The sequence below is a fragment of the Apus apus genome, chromosome Z, assembly GCF_020740795.1.
Source record: "Apus apus isolate bApuApu2 chromosome Z, bApuApu2.pri.cur, whole genome shotgun sequence".
NCBI lineage: Eukaryota > Metazoa > Chordata > Aves > Apodiformes > Apodidae > Apus > Apus apus.
The window spans coordinates 43680987-43706057 of record NC_067312.1 but is presented as its reverse complement, the minus strand read 5'-3'; the positions used below and the strand labels follow the sequence as shown (position 1 = coordinate 43706057).

Below are 25071 nucleotides of genomic sequence, written 5' to 3'. Positions count from 1 at the left end.
CTCCAAATTCTACTAACTACACAAGTGGGAAACTGGCAAACGGAAAAGTCTGATAGCATTACTTATACCTGAATTGGCTACTTTCATGTATGTTTCTTGTCCTGCTACAGAGATGTATATGCTTACCAGTAATTCGGTTTTCAATTTCCCCTTGCATCTGAAGGGAGTCCACATAAATGGTCCTGTTTCCAATGATTCGTGCACATGCAATTCCCCTGTATGGTTGACAGAATCCATCTTCATGGTAATCTTCTCTGCAAAAGACAGGATAGGATTTCATAAGTAGAAGTCTAGCTGTCCCCAATGAATTTTTACTAAGATACTCTTATAAAAGGAGAAAATCCTGAAAGACCCTAAGTCTGAAATTGTTCCATTCACCAGGTGCATCTTTCTCCTCCAATTCCCTCTACACCACCTTAGCAGCATTAATGATGCACCCTCTAAATAGCTTATTAGAGAAAGAAGTAAACCAAAACCCAAGATTAATTTAAAATTTATATGCTAATGTAATGGGATTTGACTGGCAAATATTTTAAAGAGCTGTTACACTGAAACCGCAACATAGATCTTGTTACATGTTCCCATATAGTTTTGGCATCTAGCTGCACCCAGCATCATTAGGCAAACATTGGTTCTCTTCTCCCATCTTTATCTCCCTTTCTTAATTTCCTGTACTGAACAGAAGAAGAGAACTTGCCAAACTTTGATGGAAAAAAAGGAATAATTTTGAACTCTGAATTAGGTGAACAGAATAAAAAGTAATAAAGATTTTAACTTCTTTTCCTCTTCTGTCTAGTAAGAGTCAATGCCAAATTCCTCTTCTAAAAAGTATTTTAATACATTTTTCAATTGAGTGATATTTTAGGCCAAATTTTACTTCCTTTCATCAACATAAATATTTTGGAATAAAAGCATTAGTCTAAAGATTCAGTGTTTCAACACATCATCCCAAAAGTCCAAGTAAATAATGTAGACCTGATCTGTAGCTCATAACTGTCTGACCACTGAAAAGGGCATCAGGCAGAGAGCACTCTCAAGAGTTAATATCCAGATTGCCATAGATTTCTTCTGACATGGCACAGCCTCTGTCATGGTATTCACTAGCCTGATGGATTCACATCATGTCATTCACTGCATGATGAACCAAAAGAAGGCATAAAACGTAATCTAGAAAATCATTACTCTAGAGTAATCAACTTAATCAGCTTTTGTAACTAAACAGTTTAAAAGTCTGAGGTATCTCTCCCATACCAGCAATTTTTGAAGTATTACTTCAATACTTCTCTGTAGTTTGTACTTTATTACCTCTGGACATCAATACCTGTTTTGTTCACCCATGTTTCCACTTCTCTTAGTGATAACTTCACCTTCCTTAGAGTGCCATAAAAGCAGGACTCTCAGTGAATATGTGTCAAAACACATAACTTCAGCTATGCCACATCATCATGAAAATGTACTACCTGACAAAAGCTAGCCATGATGAGCAGATCAACCAATACCTACATCGTGCTGAGTCCAGCCCATTATTTCTGGTATCTTATTCTGTTTTAGGAACCTATTTTCTTTTTCCTCTGCTGTGTCTACTTGATAGAGAACATCTCTTCAGGGAAATGTCACCACAATTTCTTGAAGTATAAACCCTCTGGCAGTGGAAGTGGGGTGCCACTGTCTACACAGTGTAGCCAAAGGCTAGAACCAACCATCACTACTTGAGCAGCATCTTTCCGTTTCCTCCCAGAAGGACAATGATTTAATAGGATCCAATCTATCACACAGCTGCTAGATAAATCATGGTGATATCAAGTGTTTCATGCAGTTGTTGTCCAGATCTGGCCTTTATTTCCTATCACAGGAGAACTGTTAAAAATTCATAAAGTAATATTTTTTCTACAAACTCTGAAACAAGTTCTGCTTCCATGAAGATATGTAAGTTTTTTATTGCAGTGGATGAAGTAAAGGAAGAGTCTTCCAACATCAATTAATTCCTGCAGTGGAATTCTTTCGCTCTCATAACAAAACCTTTAATTTTGCAGTGATTGCATCATGCCTGAAGGGACAAAAGTATCCAAACATTTTGTCTGTGGCTTTTTAATGATCCTTGACCACCTCAATGTCAAGTCAGCAATTCCCATAAGGAGATAAATGAAGATGTAATCCCATTTGACCTCCTTCTCAAGCATAAATAACCTATCTTGCAGAACAAAGTCTGCAGTGTATCTAACTGAATCTCACACTTCAACTCTCAGTGCAGCACTCTCTTGCCAACACGTGCACAAACACACACACAGAAAACCCTATTAAAAATAGCATTCCAAACAGCATGTTTTTTGTGACTAAAGCAGTGTGCTGTCTTTATTAGCTCCATTTATTTATTTATGTCAGGATCTTCTAAATACAGTTTAGATACTATATATACACACATGTGTGCTCCCTTTTCCCTTGTTATAGACAACAGCTGATTAAACTGAACTGGATCTGGATGCAACTACTACCATGGATGCAAAAAAAGAGTAAACAGTAACCTGATGTCAGATACTTTGATATCTTTGTCAGGTCAGGCAACTTAGTGAATACAGTTTGACTAGTACCGGTGATCAAGAGGACAAATTTACATTGGTCTTCTTAGGAAAATTGTTGATTTCAACCAAGCTGCAGAAGTGGCATCTTACAGATTACTCTTTCTATTGGCTACGTGTACACCCACCACATGTCAAAATGTCCACAGCAAGAAGCAAGCTTGGGAGAATTTGGTAAAACATCACAGGAGTGTCATCATGCTCAGTTCAAACAGGAGTATTTGGAACCACATTTAGCTTTGCTTTTTGCTCCAAACCATATGCCAGCAATTCAGCTGCTGATCAGAGCAAGAGTTAAAAGTTGCTGAAAATAGGCAGAAATACTGACTCTTCAATTTCCTGCTGCTTGAGCAGTTAAGTCTGCTCTGATCAAGAACCCTATTAAAAGCAGAAACCTGACTCCACAAGAGGAATCTAGAAGAGTTAAATTTTTTCCACTTGCCCAGATCTTACAAGCGAACCACTATAGATACTTTTCTACCTTTATTCTTTATTGGTTTTTTCTGAATGTTTTAAGATGGCTTTTCTTACTAGTGATTTTCTTCACTTTTAATATATCTATTTCTTTTTTACAAAAGAGAGTGAGAAACATCCTAAGTGTTGATCTTTTTTTCACCTTTGCTGTAGGGCAGTCCAGTTAGACAGGAGGTCAGGTGTAGTCTCCTACTGAGAGAATTCTTCTCCCAACTACATGTTGGATGTTTGACCAGAGTTTGAAATTTAAAAAAAAATCATAAAGAATCTGACTAAATAGACCCTCTATTCCTAAAACCCCAACTTCTGTTTCTAAGGATGAATGCCCGTAAGTTTTCCAGGCCTGTAAGGTGGTCTTCTGCCAGAACAGCAAAGTTAAGAACTAGCCTTTCTAATATAAAACTAAAGCAGGAGAACCTTTTATTTTGGACATGAACAAATAGAACACTGATAATACTTCTAGGTTTGACATGGGCTGTCTCTAAGATTGACCAAGCTTGCCAGGATGAGAAACATCTTGAAGAACCAAGAACTTGCAAGAGATTTACAATTTCCTTATTATGCATGCACTGCACTGTCTGTTAAACACAGTCTGCTTTCAGGTTTGTGGCCAGAAGTTGTCTGTATGAAACAAGGAATTAACCAAACAAGCAATGTAGAAGAAAATGCAGGTTCACTTGTACAGTGCTAGCTGAATTGCCTCTCACTGACAGAAACTATAACTTCCAGGGGCATCTCCATAAAGGCAGTACTGGAAGAACAAGGTGCCTCTGAGCAGCAATAAAACCCAGCATGTATGAACAGGAATCTCTCTAGATGGAGGTCATGCAAGACTTCCATAAGGTAGACATCTCCCCTAGAAGAATATTAAGAGATTTCTAGAGTACTGCATGTGCTGCAAAAATGTACTGAACTCTGTCACCTTCACCTTCGCATTAAGCACTACTTTAATTTCACATGTAACACAGAAAGAACACTCAATAAAAGACTACAAAAGAAAACACCTAGGAAACAAAGAGGCTATTCTTAAAGGAAAATCTGAAATGCTGCAAGAATACATCTGGGCACAATACACTATATAATACCTATGTAACAAAATACATTATATTCAACACAACTGAACAGTCCAGATGGCATATGAAACAAGAAAAATCCCAGCAAAAAAAAGGCAACAGTAGAAAATCTGTTCAATACTAGTATCACATTGTGAGGCACATAAGTCTGATGAGAGCTTTTAAGTACATGTTTGGTGTCCCTAAGAATAGAGTTAGTGCAGACCTAGTGCTTTGCTGGAGAAAAAACAAATGAAGGGATAGTAAGCTTTAGCAAGGGTTCATTAAGGGAATTATGAAAGCAGAGTTGAGAGGTACTAGACTCTTTTTGCTAGTAAGATACCTTTTTTCTGATGGCATCTCACAAACTTATCTTACAAAGGCAACAGAAACTTGTAAGCTAAATATATTTTCCTGAAAATAGAAAAAACTGTGTATTAGATAGAAAAAGAATTGCAGAAATCCTCCAGAGAACTCAGAAAGAAAAACTTTTTTTAATTGAATACATTAAAAATCTCAAATAATTTAATACTACCTTACCAACTTAACTTTTTTTAATATAACAAAAATGTTACATAAAATTATAAATTGAGAATAATTTATTGTAATGTATTCAAATAATAAGCTCTGAAGTTATTTGGAATTATATATCTTCACCTTACACCTATCAAAGCCAAGTCATAGAATATAATATGGTATTCCAGAGATTAGTTTTAAAAAGATAGTACAAACTTTGTTACAGCAGTTTCACAATCAAACTAAGTGGAGTTAAAATTTGCTATAAACATTCACACAAAAACCAAAAAGCCTGACATCTTGGCCCTCTTTCATATTTTCAAGGAATTAAAATGTTTTTAATCAAGAGCTGTTAAATGCTAAGAGATTATATTAGGACTCCCTCTCATATTTTATTACAAGTGCAATGGCAAAGCAAGGAAAAATGCACAGAAAACCAGTTAGACAGTGATAGATGAAGGACAAAATGTCATCCTTTTTGCTATTGCTGAAGAAATACAATAATTGTTATACAGTCTCCCGTTTTGTGGGACAGTCTCAGAGTTTTTGATATCTACAGCTTGAAAACTGATGGCAGGAGCTGTGTAAAGAGGATTATTATAATTACAGTAAGATCAGAAGGAAAATGACAGGCATCATCTTTCAGATTGAGATTCCTGTGTGTGACTACTTCATAAATATAAAGCACTGAAGTTAAATGACCTGCAATACAAATAATTAAAGGAACAAAGGGTTTATGTTTAAGAGAAGCAAAATCACTCTGACTTGTGGGAAGGGCATTATAAAGACCTGTACTGAAACATCAGGAATTTCTGTATTCATGGTTTGTTTGTACTGCATCTAAAAATCACAACCTCTTCTAATCTGGCACTACATCCCTTGTAATTTTTTAATCTTACTCTTGACATGTATTATAACAGAGTGTTGAGGAGTGAACTCAGCTCACACGGGGATCACATTTTGATGGCTAACATTAATTAATGTCTCAAAATATTAATTCTCTCCTACTGAAACAGGTCACAAAGGAGATCTATGAGAAGAGAAACATACTACCCTTGTCATATGCTGCACCACACATAAAAATTTGCCTCCTGTCAAAAATATAATGAAATTTATATTAATGTTACTACAGAAAAATGCTTAGTCATGACTTTCCAGTCAGTTTTGTGTATTTACCTTTCAGGGAAAATATCAACTAAACCATTCCGTTTCTTGTTTCACCTTGAATTACAATTTGTCAAGAGTGTAGTCTTTTAAAAATAATACATAAAATAGCCTACAAAATTGTTCCTTCTCATAGGCCTTCTGTTGTTCACAGGAGATAATTTTAAGTTTTACTACCAACATTCAAGGCAACAGGACTGGGGTATAAATATTTGATGGAGGAAAAGAATGGAATTTTTCAAAACCAGTATTACTTGAGCTATCATTATCCATTGATATTTTGATATATCCATTGATATATTCATTGATATATTGAGAAGTCCTGGGCTAACGCACGGTACTCCTAATATTGCCAATAACTGCTGCCCATATAGGGCAAAAATTCAGTGACATGCACAAATGGGTTGGAGGTTTTAGAGATGTTTCCAAAACGTAGCAGTGCAGGAAAACCTAAAAAAAGTTTCCAAACCCCCAGACCCTAAAACACAAACAAACACACACCTGCACATCTGTGTCTTGTCTGCTGAAGGCAAGAAGCTAAAAGGACAACTTCACTGCTGCATCAGGCCCCTGCCTGGATCAAGGAACTGTGCACCCATCTCATGGGAGAAGGGCGCAGGCTTCCTGCCCTACCTCTTTTCATGCTCCAAGCAAACAGTTTCATTCTCTGACCAAAGGTTTATCTGCAAATGACTCTCCTTTCCAGTAACAAAAATTAATTTGTTTGGACATCTTCACCTGCGTCTAAAAATCAGTGCTCCTGGGATATCAGAAAATGCTCATCAAAGCAGTCAACACTTTATAGAGAGACTTAACCAAAATACAAGAGGGATGTAAAAACTTTTCTCATATACTAAAGGAAAGTACATCAGAAAGAAAGGGGAGTCTAGTGTTAAAAAGCTGGAAAATATTGGACAGAGGAGTTTGTATAAATAGTTATAGCTCAGCTGAAATCAATGGACCTATGACAATTTACACTCACCAGGGATACGGCCTATGAATTTTGCTATCAAATGCCCACTGAGTGTAACAATAGACCCCAAAAGCAAGACTGTCTAAATGTCTAGCATACAAGTTAGATAAATACTAATAAATAGCACTTATTTTTGTGGGTTTTATCTGGAAAGTAACATAGAACAAATCTGTTAAATAATGTCCTTAAAATCACATTTACTGAACAGAGCAGTTGTGCTGTATTTGATTTGCTTGTCTGCTAGTTCCTAAAAAAATAAATTGTCAACTGAAACTCCAGTAAAAAATTATCATAGAATCACAGAATACCGATTGGAAGGGCTGTCAAAGATCATTTGGTCCAACTTTTCTTGGCATAAACATGGAGTAGGCAAGATTGCCCAGCACCCTGTCCAGTTGAATCTTAAAAATGCCCCAGGCTAGGGAAACCACCACTTAGCTTGGGGACATTATTACAATGGCTGACTGTTCTCATTCTGAAACATTTTACTCCTGTGTCCAATCAGAATCTCAGTAAGAATCAGAGTCAGGAGTAACTTGTAACCATTACCCCTCATCATTTCCATGTAACTCCTTGTAAGAAGGGAGTCTCCATCTTCTTTATAGCTGTCCTAGTCCTTTGATCATCTTTGTGGCCCATTTCCAGCCTGTCCACATCTTTTTTGCTTAGTGGGGGCCAAAACAGAACACAGTATTTCAAGTGTGGCCCCAGAAGTGTTGAGCAGAGTAGGGTAGTGCCTTCTTTGACCTTGTTGATACAAGCCAGCATTCTGTTGGCTTTTTTGCTGCAGCAAGATGTTCACTTATATTGAGTTTGTAATCTACCAGGATGCCCAGGTCCCCTTCCACAGAGCTGCTCTCCAGCCAGGTAGATCCCAGCTTGTGCGGTAGCTCTGGATTATGTTTTCCCAGGTGCAAGACCTTACAGTTGTCCTGGTTGAACTTGATAAGGTTCTTCTTAGTCCAACTATTCCAGCCTATCTGGATCTTCCTGCTGGGTGGCTCTCCCTTCTGAAGTGAATGATGAATTTGTAATGTTAATTGTAGTATCTGAGACATCATTTTAAGCCAGGTAATAGATATAACAGTTTGAGAAATGTCACTAGTAAAAACACAACTGCAAATAAACTTATTATTTGTGACAAACTTGAGAAAAGTAAGTTGTATGTCAAACAGCAATTTGTAAACAAAGCCCATTGCAATTATTACCATGACCAGTATTTTTAAATAGAAAACTCAGGCTCCAAAGTCTGCCTCTAAAATAATGTTTTAAGTGTTACCATGAAAGAAGGATGCTTTTAATGTGAGGTATTTGAAAAGCAATTAAACACAAGAAAGAGAGAAGACATTGATAGGGTTTAAGCACATGCCTTCACTGAATTGTGAATCAAATTGTTCTCCTCACTAGGCATTGCCTTAAGTGGGCGTCAACACTACCAGCAGAGTCCTTGCTAAAAGTTAACATGTTCAGCCATTTAAGTGGATAAAAGAAATGGGAAATGGCATTGCTTTCTTTTCCATCACAGAATCATTGTCACTCCTACAGGAAGAAAAATACACAGACCTCCCTAGCAAAAATGTAGGAAAGAACCAAACACCTAAAACTCTGGCAGGATGCTCTTTAGAATGCCACTGCACGCTGCTGTGGTTTGACAGTATGACAGGCATTTGTATATGTATTATTGCTTGACAGATTTAGAAAAGGTTTCAGTGTACCAAAAACTGTTACTGTTTCTAAGTAGAGTAATTACATAGAGAAGTATACACATGGGTGGCAGGATGGCTCTTACTACAGTAACCTCTGTAAAACAATCAAAGAAGTAAAGCTAATCAAGGACATCTAAATTTTTAATTTCTGCAAGAAACAGAGGATTATCTCTGGAGGGGTAACCAGCCATGATCCTCTGATTACCACAGGTAACTTCAAACAGATGATCTAAAATTACTTCCACCTACAAACTCTCTCTTTCGATTTACTAGTATGACAATTTTGGAAATTCTCCCTCTGCTTTCTTAAGTGTCAGCATGTTGGGATCAAATCTTGAAATTAGATGAGTCAGCTGACAATCCAAGGAAGGCTGCAGGTCTGTTTTGCAGAGTGTCAGGTATTTTTAACAGAAATATCTCTGTACAACCAGTGCTACTGAAGAACTGGAAAAAACTGAACAAATAAAACCAAAACAACAACTTCACAAAACTACTTTCAACGTACAGGAACAAGGATTTAGCTATGCAGCATTACAGCTTCTCACTCACCAAAGAAATAATTACAAATCTCCCTTCCCACCCCTTTTTTTTAAGGCAAGTTATCCTTCTCAGTGTGTTACAACTGTCTAATAAAACATTCCAAGGAGAAACTTCAGGGCCAGTGAGTCCTTTTAAGAGCTTCTGATAAGCAGCTCCCTAATCCCATCACTACCAGAGGAAAGCAAAACTCTTCTTTGCTTTTATCTTTTCCGTCCTGCCATGCCACTCTGAGTAAGAACACACAGGTCAGCTCCAAAAAAGGTTTTGGAAGAGTCTACCAGCCAAAAAGGTCATTCTACTTGCTGTTGTGTACAGGTAGCAATAAAACTAGTAGGGGTCATCCAAGACCACCAGGAAGAGCTTCAGCAATTGGTCTCACAAGGCATTCTAGGTTAGCATAGGGGACAAAGGGCTTCACCTGGGCTGCTGTGCTACTTATGCTGAAGGAGGGATGAAACTGAGAGGCCAGAACTGAGAGGGCAGAACTAAGAGGTCAGCTGTCATGGGGAATGGGAAAGCTGTCAATGGGAGAAAGAAGGAGCAAAGGGCAGCTTTGATGGATGTGAAGCCAGAAGAGAGAGGGAGGAAGGAAGGGAGTTCAGACCTCACCAAGAGCAATGGTCTGAGGACAGGTGTCCCTGCTTATAGAATCATAGAGTCACTTAGGTTGGAAAAGATCTTTGAGATCCTCGAGTCCAACCATTAACCCTACTCTACCAAGTCCAGCACTAAGCCATGTCCCCAAGCTTCACATCTAGACCACTTTTAAACACATCCAGGGATGGTGACTCAACCACCTCCCTGTGCAGCCTGTTCCAACATGTGACAACCCTTTCAGTGAAAAAGTTCTTCCTAATGTCTAGTGTAAACCTCGCCTGTCACATCTTGAGTCTATTTCCTCTGGTTCTATCACAAGTTACTAGTGAGAAGAGACCAGCACCTACCTCTTTACTATGTCCTTTCAGGTAGTTGTAAAGGGCAGCCTCCCTTTCTTCAGACTAAATTGCCCCAGTTCCCTCAACTGCTCCTCATATTACTTGTGCTCTAGACCCTTCACCAGCTTGGCAGCTCTTCTCTGGACTTGTTCCAGCACCTCAATGTCCTTCTTACAGGGAGTGGCCCGAAACTAATCACAGTATTTGAGGTGTGGCCTCACCACTGCCAAGGGCACAATCACTTCCCTACTCCTGCTGGTCACACTATTCCTGATGCAGGCCAGGATGCTGATGGCCTTCTTGGCCACCTGGGCACACTGCTGGCTCATGTTCAGCTGGCTGTCAGCCAGCACCCCCAGGTGCTTTTCCTCTGGGCATATTTCCAGCCACTCTTCCCCAAAGCTTGTAGCATTGCATGGGGTCATTTTGGCCCAAGTGCACGCCCTGGCACTTGGCCTTGTTAAACTTAGTACCATTGACCCTGTCCCACTGATCTAGTCTGCCCAAGTCTCTCAGTGGAGCCTCCCTACACCCAGGCAGATCAACACTCCCTCTCAACTTTGTGTCATCTGCAAACTTACTGGGGGTGCACACTATCTCCTCATCAAGATCCTTGCTAACCCCACTTGTGACCAGCCACCAGCTGGATTTAACTCTATTCACCACCACTCTCTGGGCCCGGCTGTCCAGCCAGTGTTTTACCCAGCAGAGCCTATGCCTGTCCAAGCCATTAGCAGCCTTTTTTTCACCTGAATGCTGTGGGAAACAGTGTCAAAGACCTTATGGAAATCCAGGTAGACAACATCAACTGCCTTTCCCTCATCAACCAGGTGGGTCATCTTGTTGTGTGTCTGGGAGTGGGTGAGAGAAGGGCAGCCCATCTCCTGTCATGCTGCTCTAACCTTACCTAGTGCAACCCTCACCTCTCCCCATAAAAGCCATCAGGTATAAGCATGATGTAATAAGATCTTTCTTAAAAAAAGAATCCTTACGGTTTTCAGGTAGATATGAACGCATTATGATTTACCCACACAGGCAGATTTTCCATGCAAACAGAATTTTTACATTATTAAGTTCGTTGAAATCCATTGATGGAATCATATATGTATGCCAGAAAGACAAGTGGGAGGTAGAAATTCTTGAGAGAAAAGAAGACTAAGAAAGCATGATCAAAAATAGCTAGTTAGGTATCATAACAACGGTGGCTTTACCATTTCAGCTAACAGAGAAACTGTACATCTGATAGCAGAGAGCTTTGTAAAACACACAGAAATCATCATAGCATCAGCTATAAATTGCTTACATAACTATATATACATGCAAGTGTTCATGTAGAAGTCTTTCACAGATCATTTTTATCAAAACTATAGAAACAACTATTTTTAACCATATAATACTGAAGTGTCAGTTTCACAGTAATTTTTCCTTAGGACTAGAATTACCATATTCCATTTATAAGAAAACCCCAATATCAACTAGATTTTTCTAAGCAACTTGTTATCTTCTCTGTCACTTTTTATGCATTCAATATTAGCTACTTCTTCTAGGCTATGTTGCAGAAAGCTACAGTTTGTGAATATTTACCATTTTTAGTGGGTTTTTTTCATAGCTGTTCTTAACTTTGTAGAACTTATTTGAGATGAAATTGTCCAAGGTCCAAAGTGAATTGTTTATCAATTTCTCTATCCACCTATCTGTCTATTTATTTATTTATTTATTTATTTATTTAACTTCAAATAAAATGCTTCAGGTGTTTCAAAAACTTACATGAGACATAATTACCCATTTGGACAATGCCCTTCATAATGGGCTTTAACTTCTTGTCAGCTGTGGGGGATCAGGAAGTTGGGACTAGATGGTCACTACAGGACCCTTCAAACTGGAATTATTCTATCCTATCCTATGCTATCCAAAATAAATTTTTGTGAAAACTGATGAACCAAATGAAACCAGAAAGTCTAAACCTTCTGGAAGATGTTGCACCCGTAGAAACCTCTGCTGTATTTCCCACTGACAATGCCTTCTATTGCTGGAATTCAGCAAACACCTCTTCATGGGCTTGTGGCAATTGTGCTCTGGGTTGTGTCCACTCAGGTCTTGAAGACCTCCAGGCTCAGGAGGGCATAACCTCTGTGGACAACCTGTTCCAATACTTGATGATCTTCACAGGGACTTGATGTTTTTTCTTCCTTATCTCCAGCTTGAATCTCTAGTTTCAGGAGATTCCACCATCTCACCCTCACACGAGGCAGTGCTGGGAAGAGCCTGTCCCCATTGTCTTGATGCCTTCCCCACAGGCACTGGGGTGGGCTGTAAGGTGCCCTTACACCTTCTCTGCTACGTGCAAAAAGAGCCTCAACCTCCGAAACCCTCCTTGCCTCCCTGGAGCCCCTCTGGTTTGCCAGCCTGTTTCTGGGACCCCAAAGAGGACGTAGTACCTGAATGAGGCCTGGTGGGTAGTAAGCAGAAGGGATCAGCCTTATGCCTTCTGGGAAGAAAGACAGGAGAACACCCACCAGAGCAAGCCAAGTGCTTGCTGTGACCCCTCGTGGGAGGAAGGAAGCAGGGGAGCACAGAGGGCTGGCCAGCAGTGCTCGGATATGGGGAGAGCCCATGGGACTTCGTCCTGCAGCCTCCCCTTGAGGCATGAGGGAAGCCTCTTGCCATATGTGCCTGGAGACATCTGCCATGGCCAGGCCAATGCCTTGGGAAGACCAAGGGATGGACTGAGACATCCCGAGTGACAGACTGTGATTGTCACCTGCTGATGGATTGTGACATCCTGAGCAATGGATTGTAACCCAGCATCCCTAAGTGCTTAAATTTGGGTGCAGAGTCTCACCCAGACTGCTCATGCCCACACTCCAGCTGAGCATGAGGGTTCCCTTGGGGGGGCTGAGCCTTTGGTGCTGGTATGCTCAGGTACTTGTTCATTGCAGCTCTCCATGACTGACTTAAGAGCCATCAAATATTTTCCCAGGCCTGCCAGGTTCAGGCACTGTGGGGCACCCAAGAGGCACACTCACAGCAGCAGCAGCAGCTAGAAGGGGACATCTCACCCTGGGGAGCTGGGAGAGCTTCCTTCTTGAGGGACCTGGACATTTCTTCCAGCCCTCCCTAGGTCAGCCCATGACTGTGACCTCTCTCCTATTCAAGCATGGCACCCACTGCTGCAGCACCAGTGACAGGGATCAAGCTTGGTATCCCCAACTCCCTTCAGTCCACAGCTGCGAGTGGAGACACAGCCACAGGGCTGGAGGACCACCTTCCCACCTGCCTGGACAGCTGTGAGGAGGCCAGCTTTGTGATGCCCTGCCTCGACCAGTTCTGCTACCCATGCATCCTGTGCTGGGCTGACAGCAAGCCTGAGTGCCCCCTCTGCATGTGGAGGTTCCTTTCTGTCTTGCACTCGATGCAGGCAGATGATGACTACATGGAACACGTCATCACACCATCTGAAACACCACTGGTCATCACTGGCCAGGCATGAGGAGCTCCCAGGCACTCATCCACCCACAGCCACCATCACCCTGGAGCAGCCTAACAGTGAGCTGTGGGAGGAGTGTCCAGGCATCCTGTGAGTGGCCTCCAGCCCAACAAATGGGTGATCTTATTCCAGAACCTTCCAATATTTCTGCAGAGCCTGCAGCCCTGGGTCCAACAGAAGCTGAGGCAGATGTTTGGCAGCAGAAGTCAGAGACATCCATGGTGGAGAACACAATCACGGCCATCCTGACCGACTGCAGGATAGATACAGAGCTGCTGGTCCAGATGCTGAGGGTACTCCTCCAAGAGCACACGGTGACTTTTGTGTAACTGTTTACATGTGTGACCGTGCAATGGTGCAGCAAGGAAGCCCATCATCTGCTGGGCTGGCAGGATATCCATGCTGCTGGGGAGTGAGAAATCAGCCCTGTGGATGGCCTCAGCCCTGCTGTCTCCCAAGGAGGGTCTCTCACCCCCAGAACATCCCCTACTGGCAGCCTTGGCAGATGGTGGTCAGACAATGAAACAGGCTCCCTAAAGAGGTGGTTGATGCCCCATGCCTGTAAGTGCCTTAAAAAAAGGCATTTGGAAAATGCCCTTCATATTATGCTTTAACTTTTGCTCTGCCCTAGAGTGATCAAGCAGTTGGCCTAGATGATGTCTGTAGATCCCTGTCAACTGTATCTGTCCTGTCCTATCCTATCCTATCCTATCCTATCCTATCCTACCCATTTACCCCTCTACTCACTGTTTTGCAATCTTGAACTACTTTGTTGACATTAGGTAGGTGAAAAAAAAATATTTTTTTCAAGATAATTTGAAAAATGCAGACAGAATGAAGTATCCTGATCTCTACATACAGCCTGCTAAGAGTGCTCCACTGAACTAAAGAGACTTATTTTCCAACTTGAAGGAAAACATGGTCAAGAAGGGGTAAAGGTGATTTCTTGCCCTGGAAATTGAACTGTTAGGAAAACCAGAGTGGAGTGATGGTGGGGAAGTATGTGCATGTGGGTTTGAATGGAAACTTCAACCTTATCAGTTTGTACTGTTTCACCTTTCCTCAAGTACACTAAATTAGCTGCATCTGTAGTTTGTTTGGCTCTTTAAAACTGCAATGGAGAACAAAATAATACAAAAGTAGAGAAGGATTAACCATAAAGCCTTAGAAGTTGAAAGGAATATTTATGATGTGGTGTTAAAACATTACCTTGTTTTGTTAAATTACTTTCTTTTCATTAGAATAGAGTTCCTTTATCTTAACTACAACATTCACCCTGTGCTTGCTCATACTTAGAGGCTATTCAGCATCCTAAGCAACTCTCATTAAACTCAATGTGGCATCAAATGCTGACAGGAAGTCTCAGGGACATATAACTGTGCTTTTGTAGGACATACAATAAATACTTGGAATACCATTTAAGCTACTTAACCAAGGATAAATGGGGAGGGACAGAGGGAGGAAGTAAAATCAAAACAAACTAAAGATCCCTGGTTATATCAGACAAGTGCAACAGCTGCTTTCCAAAAGCCCAAGGGCCATTACCCTTTGTAGATCAATTTACATATATCCTTAAACAGACTAACAAATGCCTTTGTTTGCTTGCAACTTCCTTGGTAGTTTAATCAAAATTGTTTCTTTGAGGTGCCCAAACCTAAGCACCTGATGCTGATATGGAATTTGATGGAGAGGGCATGCTGGGGTCACACATTTATAATGTCAGAGCTGTATTTGGCTCTTCGCCATATATTGCACGTCTAAGAGCTGCACCTTTTAGCTTGCCTGATATGATAGCCTACTGATTACCAAAACCCTAACCACTGCTCTGACGAGTCTGGAGGTGGCTCTCCCAGCACACGGACTGTGAGTAAATTTTTCCTTACAGAAAACAGCAACTTCCTTTAATATCCACCTACAAGCTACATTTCTAAATTTTGGAAAACAGAACTCTTAGGAAAGGAAGTGTTTATCTGCTTTGGTGTACTGCATGCTGTAGTCCCATATATATATGCAAAACTGGTAAGTATTACATTATTTATCCTGTGTGATCCAACCTATTTAAAATTATCTTCACAGTACTGCTAATCACAAGGTGCTTCCTCACATTTAGCCCTAACTTAGCTTAACTGTCAGCATAAACCAAAGTGTAACTAATTGCTGCTTCCTCCTAAGGTATTTGGAAACCTTGCCCAACAGTTGTCAAATCCCACAGGACTGCTTTCTTGTCTTTGCAACCAGGCTCTCAGTAAAGCAGTACAAAGTTGCTGCATTACACAAGTCTCAGGGGCATTTGATTTATACAGAAGTACAAAGAAGGTAAAGCTTTCCTGAAGGACTATTTTTAATCACCTTTGCATATGCTTGCTTTCCCTTTAATTTTGGAGAGTTTCTGAACAATACAGATTAGCGAGAATAACAGATTGAAACTAACCATTATCCTTTTTTCTATGTTCCCTGTCAGCTTATTTCCTTTGTTCTCCACTTCCTTTGAAGGAAAGGACAAAGCTACCACTTTCAACAGTTTCCCCAGATAACAAGTTGCATGAATGACACAGTGTCCACTCCAAGATGTCATGCACTTTAGCTTAAACACACATCTGGCTTTTAAAATTAGTCAATTTTGTAAGCACATATTGAATTTCTACTTCTATCAGTAAATAATACAGAATGCATTAGATCGCTCATCATTCATTCACTAGTGATTAAAAAAATATTTAAGTTGAAGAATAAAGTTGAAGAAATAACATAGTGAACCAAGAAGGTGGGATCTGGTGTGCTGCAAAGTAATCCAAACTAGTACTTCCACTGCTCTTTAACTCTGCCTTGGATTTCACATATTCTGGGGTTATAGTGAGAAAAAAATATTTTTGAAACACAAAAGTAAGATTAGGATAAAAATTTCACAGTTTCCATTACAAGACAGAGGGTCAGCTTCTTCTGAGTGTACTCTACAGCTCTGGAGAGACCACAGTGTAATCACAGAATCATAGAACTATTCAGGTTGGAAAAGACCCTTGGGATCACCAACTCCAACCATCATCCCCACTCTACAAAGTTCTCCCTTAAACCGTATCCACCAACATCCAAATGACCCTTAAACACATCTAGGGATGGTGACTCAACCACCTCCCTGGGCAGCCTATTCCAGTGTCTAACCACTCTCTCTGTAAATAAATTTTTCCTAATGTCCAGTCTAAACCTCCCCTGTTCCAGCTTGAAGCCATTCCCTCTTGTTCTGTCACTAATGACCTGTGAGAAGAGACCAGCACCAGCCTCTCTACAATGACCTTTCAAGTAGTTGTAGATACTGATGAGGTCTCCCCTCAGCCTCCTCTTCCTCAAACTAGACATTCCCAGCTCCTTCAAGTGTTCTCCATAAGATTTATTCTCTAGGCCCTTCACCAGCTTTGTTGCCCTCCTCTGTACTTGCTCCAGCACCTTGATATCTCTCTTGAATGGAGGTTCCCAAAACTGGACACAATACTCCAGGTGTGGCTTCACCAGTGCTTAGGACAGGGGCACAATCACCTCTCTACTTCTGCTGGTCACACTATTTCTCATACAAGCCAGGATGCCATTGGCTTTCTTGGCCACCTGGGCACATTGCTGGCTCATATTCAGCTGCTTGTCACCTGTACGTACCTGTTGTACGCTTGTATGCCTGTACGCCTCTACAAAAAAATTACATTCTACAATAGGTAAGAGAAAAAAGAGTACGAAAAGCAGTATAGTGCAGCTTTGGTTTCAGTTCCCTCCTTCCTCTGCAAATTTTCTATCTCAGCTTGAGCAGCTATGAAAAGATGTATAAACTGATGGACCTAAAAACAGATCTGAGATTGTGGATCAAAATTCCCTGAAAGGATCCCTAATATACACCAGAGTGCATATAGCTTCCCTACCAACCTTGAAACGAAAAAAGGGAACTGACACACAGGAGTTAGGAGGGAATTGCAGCATGGTTCAGCCATATTCCCAGATTGGATTGCCAGGGAGCTAGGAAATCTGCCAAGGCAAACACATGCGGTTTAATGTAGACCAGCCTGAGATAATCTGTGCCTTAGTTCTTCATTCATAAAATAGGAATAACATTCCATGCTTTATGGGGAGAGAATGTACCCTAAACATTTCTAAGCGATCTGATCCCATAATAGAGGAAGACAAAAAATTCCCGAGATAGATTGTCTCCATTTGATGTACAAAATATGGAGAGACAAAGGTTAAACAACTTGCTGCAATCACGCATGGAGACAGGAGCACAGCCAGAAATGGAATCCAGACTTCTAAAATTACAGTCCAGTGTTCTAATCACAAAATCCTTCTTCTTCCTTGATTACAACAGGAAACCAGAACACAAAGTATGTGCTTATTCTATAGATTCAACATGTCACCACAAATATCTTAGATAAATATATATACTTCAAATATGGTCATCTCAGCCAAGTGTGTATTTCAATGAAACAAAGGCGTGCATGTCATTCTGGTGGAGGCCCATCTTTGAACACTTGGCCCTCATGGGCCTGAATAAACACTGGAACTTCTGAGTTGAGACAACCTTTTATTGCCTATAAAATCATCCGTTTATATGAATTTTAATATAATCTTGAATGATTTACAAGATTAAAAATGTTATTGTCCACAGCTGAACTGCACTGAGACGAAGGAGTACTTGCCATCCTACCCAAGGAAAGAAGGAAGATACAAGTGGTGCTGTTGTATGACAGTAAGGAAAGTACTCTTTCCTTTTTGGATACCTTTGGTTTGCCAGAGAGATACAATATAAAAAACTATTCGCCGTCACAGCTACTGTCTTTTACCTGCCATGTGCAGGGAGTTGGCCTCAGGCTGAAGGGCTCTGATGACTCACTCCTTCCACTCTTTTTTCCCAAGGCCCAATATTCCATTTTCAACCTTATAGTTATGTGAAGATTTGTCACATGATGAAAACATACTTGCCCCTATTAAAAAGCTGTACGAGTGCTTGTCACATCAAGCAGAAAGTAAGTCCCCTTTGGGATCACAGAAGAGATGTGCTTTGGCTATATGATAAAAAGCCATGAAATATATAGATCCACAGAGAATAAATTGCCCACCTCATCAGAGTTTTAATTCAGGCATATTACTAAACTTTAAAGACTTTCTATTTTCTATTGTTTGAAATAACTTCCCTCAACTATAATTGCTTCATCACTTTTCTTCAATGAACTGAATCTTAAAATTGTTACTCTTGTTCAAAAAAACTTGAAGAAAACAAGGCATCAGAGCACGCAAATTTATTCTAAAAAAAGTAATTCCTCAAAAATTCCTCCCCAAAGTAACAACGATTTCTAGTTGAAAACAGTGTTTCTTCCCACGTATTTCTCCTTCTAAAGGTTCAGCATACAGACATCAGTGACTACAAACTCAGAATTGATCTTAACCAGAATTTGACAGAACAAGGATTTTTCAAAATTTCTCTAGGAAGCCCAGTGCCCCTGAGCAGGGCTCTGGAAGGAGACTTTTACCCACTGGCATCCTGAGCAGACTGTAGGAAGGTCATGGAGGAAAAGTCCAGTATTGGTAAAAGATGCAGTTTTGTTCACTTACACTCAGCAAGGGCTAAGCTTATAGGTGCTTCTTTCTGCCTCTGCTCTGTTGTGCCTTCTCCACTTCTGCTAAAGTCTCATTGTATTTTCCAGCAGCCCTTAAGAGCCAACAAACTGCCATATACCTTCCATTCCAAGATCCCTTCAAGGTGACACCACAACAGTTACAGCCTTAACGAGAAATTCAAACAGCCTTAAAATAGAAATTTGCCCAATGGGTAAACTGTTTGAGAGAAAAACACATTAGACGAGAGAAAGTCTTTTGGAATGACATTAACTTGTAACAGAAACACCTCTAAAAGGTTTCTGCCATTCTGCTCTTAAATTCCAAGAGATTAACATTCATTGCTTAATTTTAAATCATGCTAAAAAGCATTCTATTACATTTGCTTCCCATTTATTTTATTTCCACACACTCATACCTTTTTGAACGGACAGGATGTCTCTCTTTAGAAAGGCAAAAACTAGTAATGTTAATAACAGAAAACATAGTAACATTATGCAGTGAGATAAAGGATTCAACCTGCTTATCCTCTAGTACCACAGTTCCCCAGCAGCACAGTTCTTTGAACAGCAATGGCTCATCAGAGTCTAGTTTTCAGACTGTGTTTTGATTTTATTTCCTTTGTTAATTAAGTTGTAGTAGCTCTTAATACTTCCAATAATTTTAATACTTTTGATAAAGAATTAATTTGGATAGATTGTGGTTTTCAATTTCTACAGAAAAATCCTTAGACATTTTTACAGATACAGACCTTTATATAAATTAAAGACCTCTCCACCCTCTCAGAAAATATTCACACCAGTTTAAGACTATGTATTTGGCTAAAAATTTTTGCTTTTGGATTTTTATGTAAACATCTCAACTTTACTACTTGAAGGTCAGGGCCCTGTTTTGCACTGGCAAGTCTAACTGCATAATGCACATTTAATCTCTGGCAATCTTTAACTGTAGATAATTTCTAGAAATACACAGCAGAACACATGGATTACATAAAAATACTTTGCTAGATGGTATCTACATAGGTAATGTTTTATATCCCTCAGTAATTCTTTAGGTATAGTTTAAAGCCAAGTTAAAATGGTCTTAGGCTCCAGCACTTCCACTGAAGCGTACTGTTTTAGAAGCATTAATGCCAGGAGGAACAGCTCTCTGGAGGCTCAACACAAGACTGTGCTGTGCAGAGAGAAAACAGAAAGACCCCCTTGTTCCATGCAGGCTCCTTACAAGTAGTTAGCTGTTTCTTTCACCCTTTTCCCCTTTTCTCTTTTTTGGCATACAAATTGACCAAAATAATTTTATAGAAAATATTCATTAAAAAGTCATAATCAGTTTCTGAAAAGAAAAAAATATTTCTGCCAAATTACAATATTTTACTTAAATGACTAGGTAGAAGGCATTGAGCAGTGGAACATGATAATTATTGTGAGGCATAAACAGAGAAAAAAAAAGACAGTATTCAGGGGAAAGCTAGGAATTTTGGAACGGTGAGCAAAATTTAGTTAAGTAGGAAAGCGAAAATAAAAAAACTGAAATGGAAGAAGGCAATGCGATAAGGCAAAGATCTTTAAGCTCCAAAAGCTCCTAGACCTTATATCTAAGTCCCTCACAACTTTTCGCTAGCCCTTTTACCTGAGCTGTTTTTCCTCAATTTTCAGATTTCTCTTCAATCTAGTGGACATATATATACAAAAATAATTAAACTACCAGCAGTGTACTCTTCATGTTTTAACAGCAGGTTCAAAACAATGATGGCACTACTGTTTCCAGTTCCACCACCAATATCATTGGTACCAGACTAGTTTAGAGGTGTCATAATCCAAATGATAAATTGTCAAACAGGGCATGGTGCATCAGTTCGTGCAGGGAGGGCACTCGGTCAAAGGGCAGAGCTCCAAGTACATCTGCACGGTCCAAGTGCCTGTGTCCTAACAAACACATAGAGCAACATGGTGACCACTCAGCACAAAGCCAAGCTGCACCTACAGCTGGGAGTCTGTGCCATCCACCTGATGGGTGACTGATGCTTCCACCTGGACAGAAGCAGTGAAGAAGGAGGTAACTGCACAGACCACAGCCTGTGGGAAATGCCTAGACTTATCCCACAGAGTAAAGACAGGTGGCAATACTGCATGTAAAAGCTGTGCAGAAGTGAAGGACCTTCAGCAGCAGGTTGCTGAACTGCAGGAGACAGTGAGAGGGCTGAGAAATATTAAGGAGGCAGAAAAGGATATAGATACACTCTATCTACACTGGCTCCATATACACACTGAGGCAAACCCACAGCCTAGTATCACAGAGACAAAAACTTCCCCACTGAAAATCAAAGGAGGGAAGTGGATAAAGTGGAAAAAGAGAAAGCAAAATGGAATATTGTTAAAGCAAAAATCCAAAGGAATAAGAGACTTCCCTCAAAATCTAAGGTGAAGGACTGATGGGAAAAAGCAACACACACAATGTAGGTTGCCAGAGCTGACTAAGGCAGTTTGCTCGACACAGCATGTAACAAGTGCTCAGAAGCAGCAACAAGTAATATTCATGTGAGACTCCCTTCTCAGGGGTACTGAGGGACCCATTTGCAGACCAGACCCACTTACTAGAGAGGTATACATGTTACTGGGGTCTTAAACAAAAGACCTAACAGAAAGATTACACAAACTTGTACAGCTCACCATTATCTGCTTCTGCTGTTTAATGTGGGCACCAGTGATACAGTGAGGAGCAATCTGAAAACCTGAAAATAGTAAGGAAACACTACAGAGCATTGGGAACAGCAGCGACAGGCTTGGAAGCATGGGTAGCCTTCTCATCTATCCTTCTGGTCAAAGGCAAAGCGCTGGAAAGGCCAACCGAATTGGAAAAGTCAACTAATGGTTAAAGGAGTGGTGCATAGTCTGGGCTTCAGTTACCTAGACCACAGGACTCACTTTGAGAAACTTGGCCTCCTGGTGGCTGATGGGTTTCATTTGACAGAGGAAAGGGAGAGAATCCTTGGCCAGAGGCTGGCCAATTTAGTTAGGAGGGCTTTAAACTAGCGATGCCCAGGGAGGGGACCCTCAATCCCTCCCACTGCTACCACTTTGAGGACAAAGCAAGTAACAGATGCATGCCCTGGGTCTGCAGGAGGATCACAGGCCAGCAAGAAAGCATCTGACCTGCAAAATGTAATCCCTGCCAGTAAGACTGCTTCAAAGAGTGCCCATCCTAAACGCTTCTATGCAAATGCACAGAACATAGGGAATAAACAAGAGAATTTACAGATATGTGCATGCCTGCAGGGCTGTAATGTTACTGGCATCACTGAGACATGGTGAGATGACTCCTATGACTGAAGCATGGGATTGGATGGATACCAGCTCTTCAGGAAGAACAAGCAGGGGAGAAGAGGAGGTGGTGTCACCCTCTACATCAATGCATGGAGCTCCACGTGGGGATGGAGGAGGAGCTGACCAAGACCTTATGGTTCAGTGTTAAAGGGAAGCCAGGGGCAGAAGAAATCATAGTGGAGGTCTGCTACAGGACACCAGGCCAGGATGACTGAGTGGATGAGGCCCTCTACAGGCAGATAGGAGCAGCTTTGCACTTGCAAGCCCTGGTTCTCACAGGGGTTTTCAGCCACCCCAAAAACTGCTGGAAAGGCAACACAGCAAAGCACTAGCAATCCAGGAAGTTCCTTGACTGCATTGATTGCAACTTCCTTTTCCAAGTGGTAGAGGAACAAATGAGAAAAGGTGCTATGCTGGACTCTGTTCTCATCAACAGAGATGGGACACAAGGCTGCTGTGACCAAGACATGGATCCTTAGGGTAGCAAGGAAGGAGCAAAGCAAGCTCACTACCCTTGATTTCAAGAGAGCAGACTATGGTTTTTTCGAGGATTTGCTTGTTAGGGTATCACAGGACAAGGCCCTGGAGGGGAGCAGAGCCCAGGAAAGCTGGCCCATGTTAATGATCACCTCTTCCTCCATGCCCAGGAGCAATGTGTCCCAACAAAGAGGAAGGCAGGCAGGAGTGTTAGGAGGCCCACACAGATGAACAAGGACCTCTTGGACACAGTTAAATGTAAAAACAAGGTTTACAGAGAGCAGAAGCAGAGCCAGGTATCCTGGAATGAGTACAGACAAGTGGTCAGAGAAGCAAGGGATCAGGTAAGGAAAGCCAAAACATAGTGAGAATTGGATCTAGTCACAGATGTTAGGAATAACAAGATACGTTTCTACAGGTATGTCAGCAATAAGAGGAAGATGAGAGAAAATGTAAGTCCATTTCAGAAGGAAACTGGAAACCTGATCATGTAGGACATAGAGAAGGCTGACATACTCAATGACTACTTTGCCTCAGACTCCTCTGGCAAGGGGTCTGGTCACACCATCCAAGTTAGAGAGGGCAAAGGTAGGCGCTGGGAAAAGGAAGATGTCCCAAGTATAAGAGAAGAACAGGTCTGAGACCACTGAAATAACCTGAAGCTGCACAAATCCATGAGGCCTGATGAGATTCATCCACAGCTTCTGAAGGATCTGACTGATGAAATTGCAAAGCCTCTGTCTATCATATTTGAAAAGTCTTGGCAGTCTGGCAAAGTTCCTACTGACTGGAAAAGGGGAAACATAAGCCCATTTTCCAAAAGAGAAAAAAGAAAGACTGGGACAACTATAGGCCAAGCAGTCTCAACTCTGTGCCTGGCAAGATCATGAATCAGACCCTCCTGAAGGCTCTGCTGAAGTACGTGGAAAACAAATGGGTGATTGGTGATAGCCAGCATGGCTTAACTAAGGGCAAATCATGGCTGACTAATTTGGTGGCCTTCTACAATTAGGTCACAGCATCCTAGTATCAAAACTGGAAGCATATGGATTCAATGTATGGACCACTCATTGGGTAAGGAACTGGCTGGATGGTTACACGCAATGAGCTGTGATCAACGACTTGATATCCAGATGGAGACCTGTGACAAGCGGCATCCTCCAAGGCTCAGCACTTGGACTGGTGCTGTTTAACATAATTGTTGATGACAGGACAGTGTAATTGAGTGCACCCTCAGCAAACTGGCTGATGACACCAAACTGTTTAGTGAGGTTGATGCACTGGAGGGAAGGGATGCCATCCAGAGGGATCTTGACAGGCTGGAGAGCTGGGCTCATGCCAACCTCATTAAGTTAGGCAAGGCCAAGTGCAAGGTACTGTACCTGGGTCAGGGCACTCCCAAGCATAAATATAGGTTTGGCACAGAATGGATTGAGAACTGCCTTAAGGAGAAGGACCTGGGGCTGTTGGTTGATGAAAAGCTCAACATGAGCCAGCAGTGTGCATTTACAGCCCAGAAAGCCAACCGTGTCATGGGTTGCATCAAAAGAAACATGGCCAGCAGGTCAAGGGAGGTGATTCTCCCCATCTACTCTGCTCTTGTGAAATTCCACCTAGAGTACTGCATCCAGTTCTGGAGCCCCCAACATAGGAAGGACATGGAGCTGTTGGAGCAAGTTCAGAGGAGGACCACAAAGAGGATCAGAAGGCTGGAGCACCTCTTCTGTGAAGACATGTTGAGAGAGTTAGGCTTGTTCAGCCTAGAGAAAAGAAGGCTCTAGGGAGACCTTACAGCGGTCTCCCAGCATCTGAGCAGGGCCTACAGGGAAGCTGGGGCAGGACTTTTTACAAGAGCTTCTAGTGAGAGGATTCCCTGTTCTGGTTTGGCAGGATTTTTGGTAGTGGGTGAAGGGCCTCAGGAGTGGCTCCAGTAAGAAGCTGAGAAGCTCCCCCTGCTCCAAAACTGCCAAGGAGCCATTAGAGGGACAACAGATGCACCTCTCTGATTAACATACAAAATAACTGCTGTAATACCTAGCAGAGCGAGCAGTCAGTTAGGAGGCAGAAAGAAAGAAGAGCTTCGCTGGTGAAGGGAAAGGCAGCACTGGGGTGAAGATGCTGGTGGTTGGTGAGGAAGAAGGGCAAGAAGGTGCCCAAGCAGAAGTTTCCCTGCAACCCATGGCAAGATGGCAGCTGTCCCCCTGAACTCTTGGAGGAACCTGGTGGAACATTCCCTGAAGGTGCCAGGAGGGGTGAACTTGG

At 41.4% G+C, this 25071-nt stretch overlaps 1 protein-coding gene across 1 annotated transcript in view; it reads right to left on the bottom strand.

Moving 5' to 3' along the window:
* ROR2 (receptor tyrosine kinase like orphan receptor 2) overlaps positions 1-25071 on the bottom strand; it is a 162837-nt gene that overhangs the window by 16734 nt on the left and 121032 nt on the right. The window contains exon 5 of the mRNA XM_051643403.1: positions 127-254. Coding sequence (XP_051499363.1) covers positions 127-254 — 128 coding nt within the window. The remainder of the gene's footprint in view (positions 1-126; positions 255-25071) is intronic.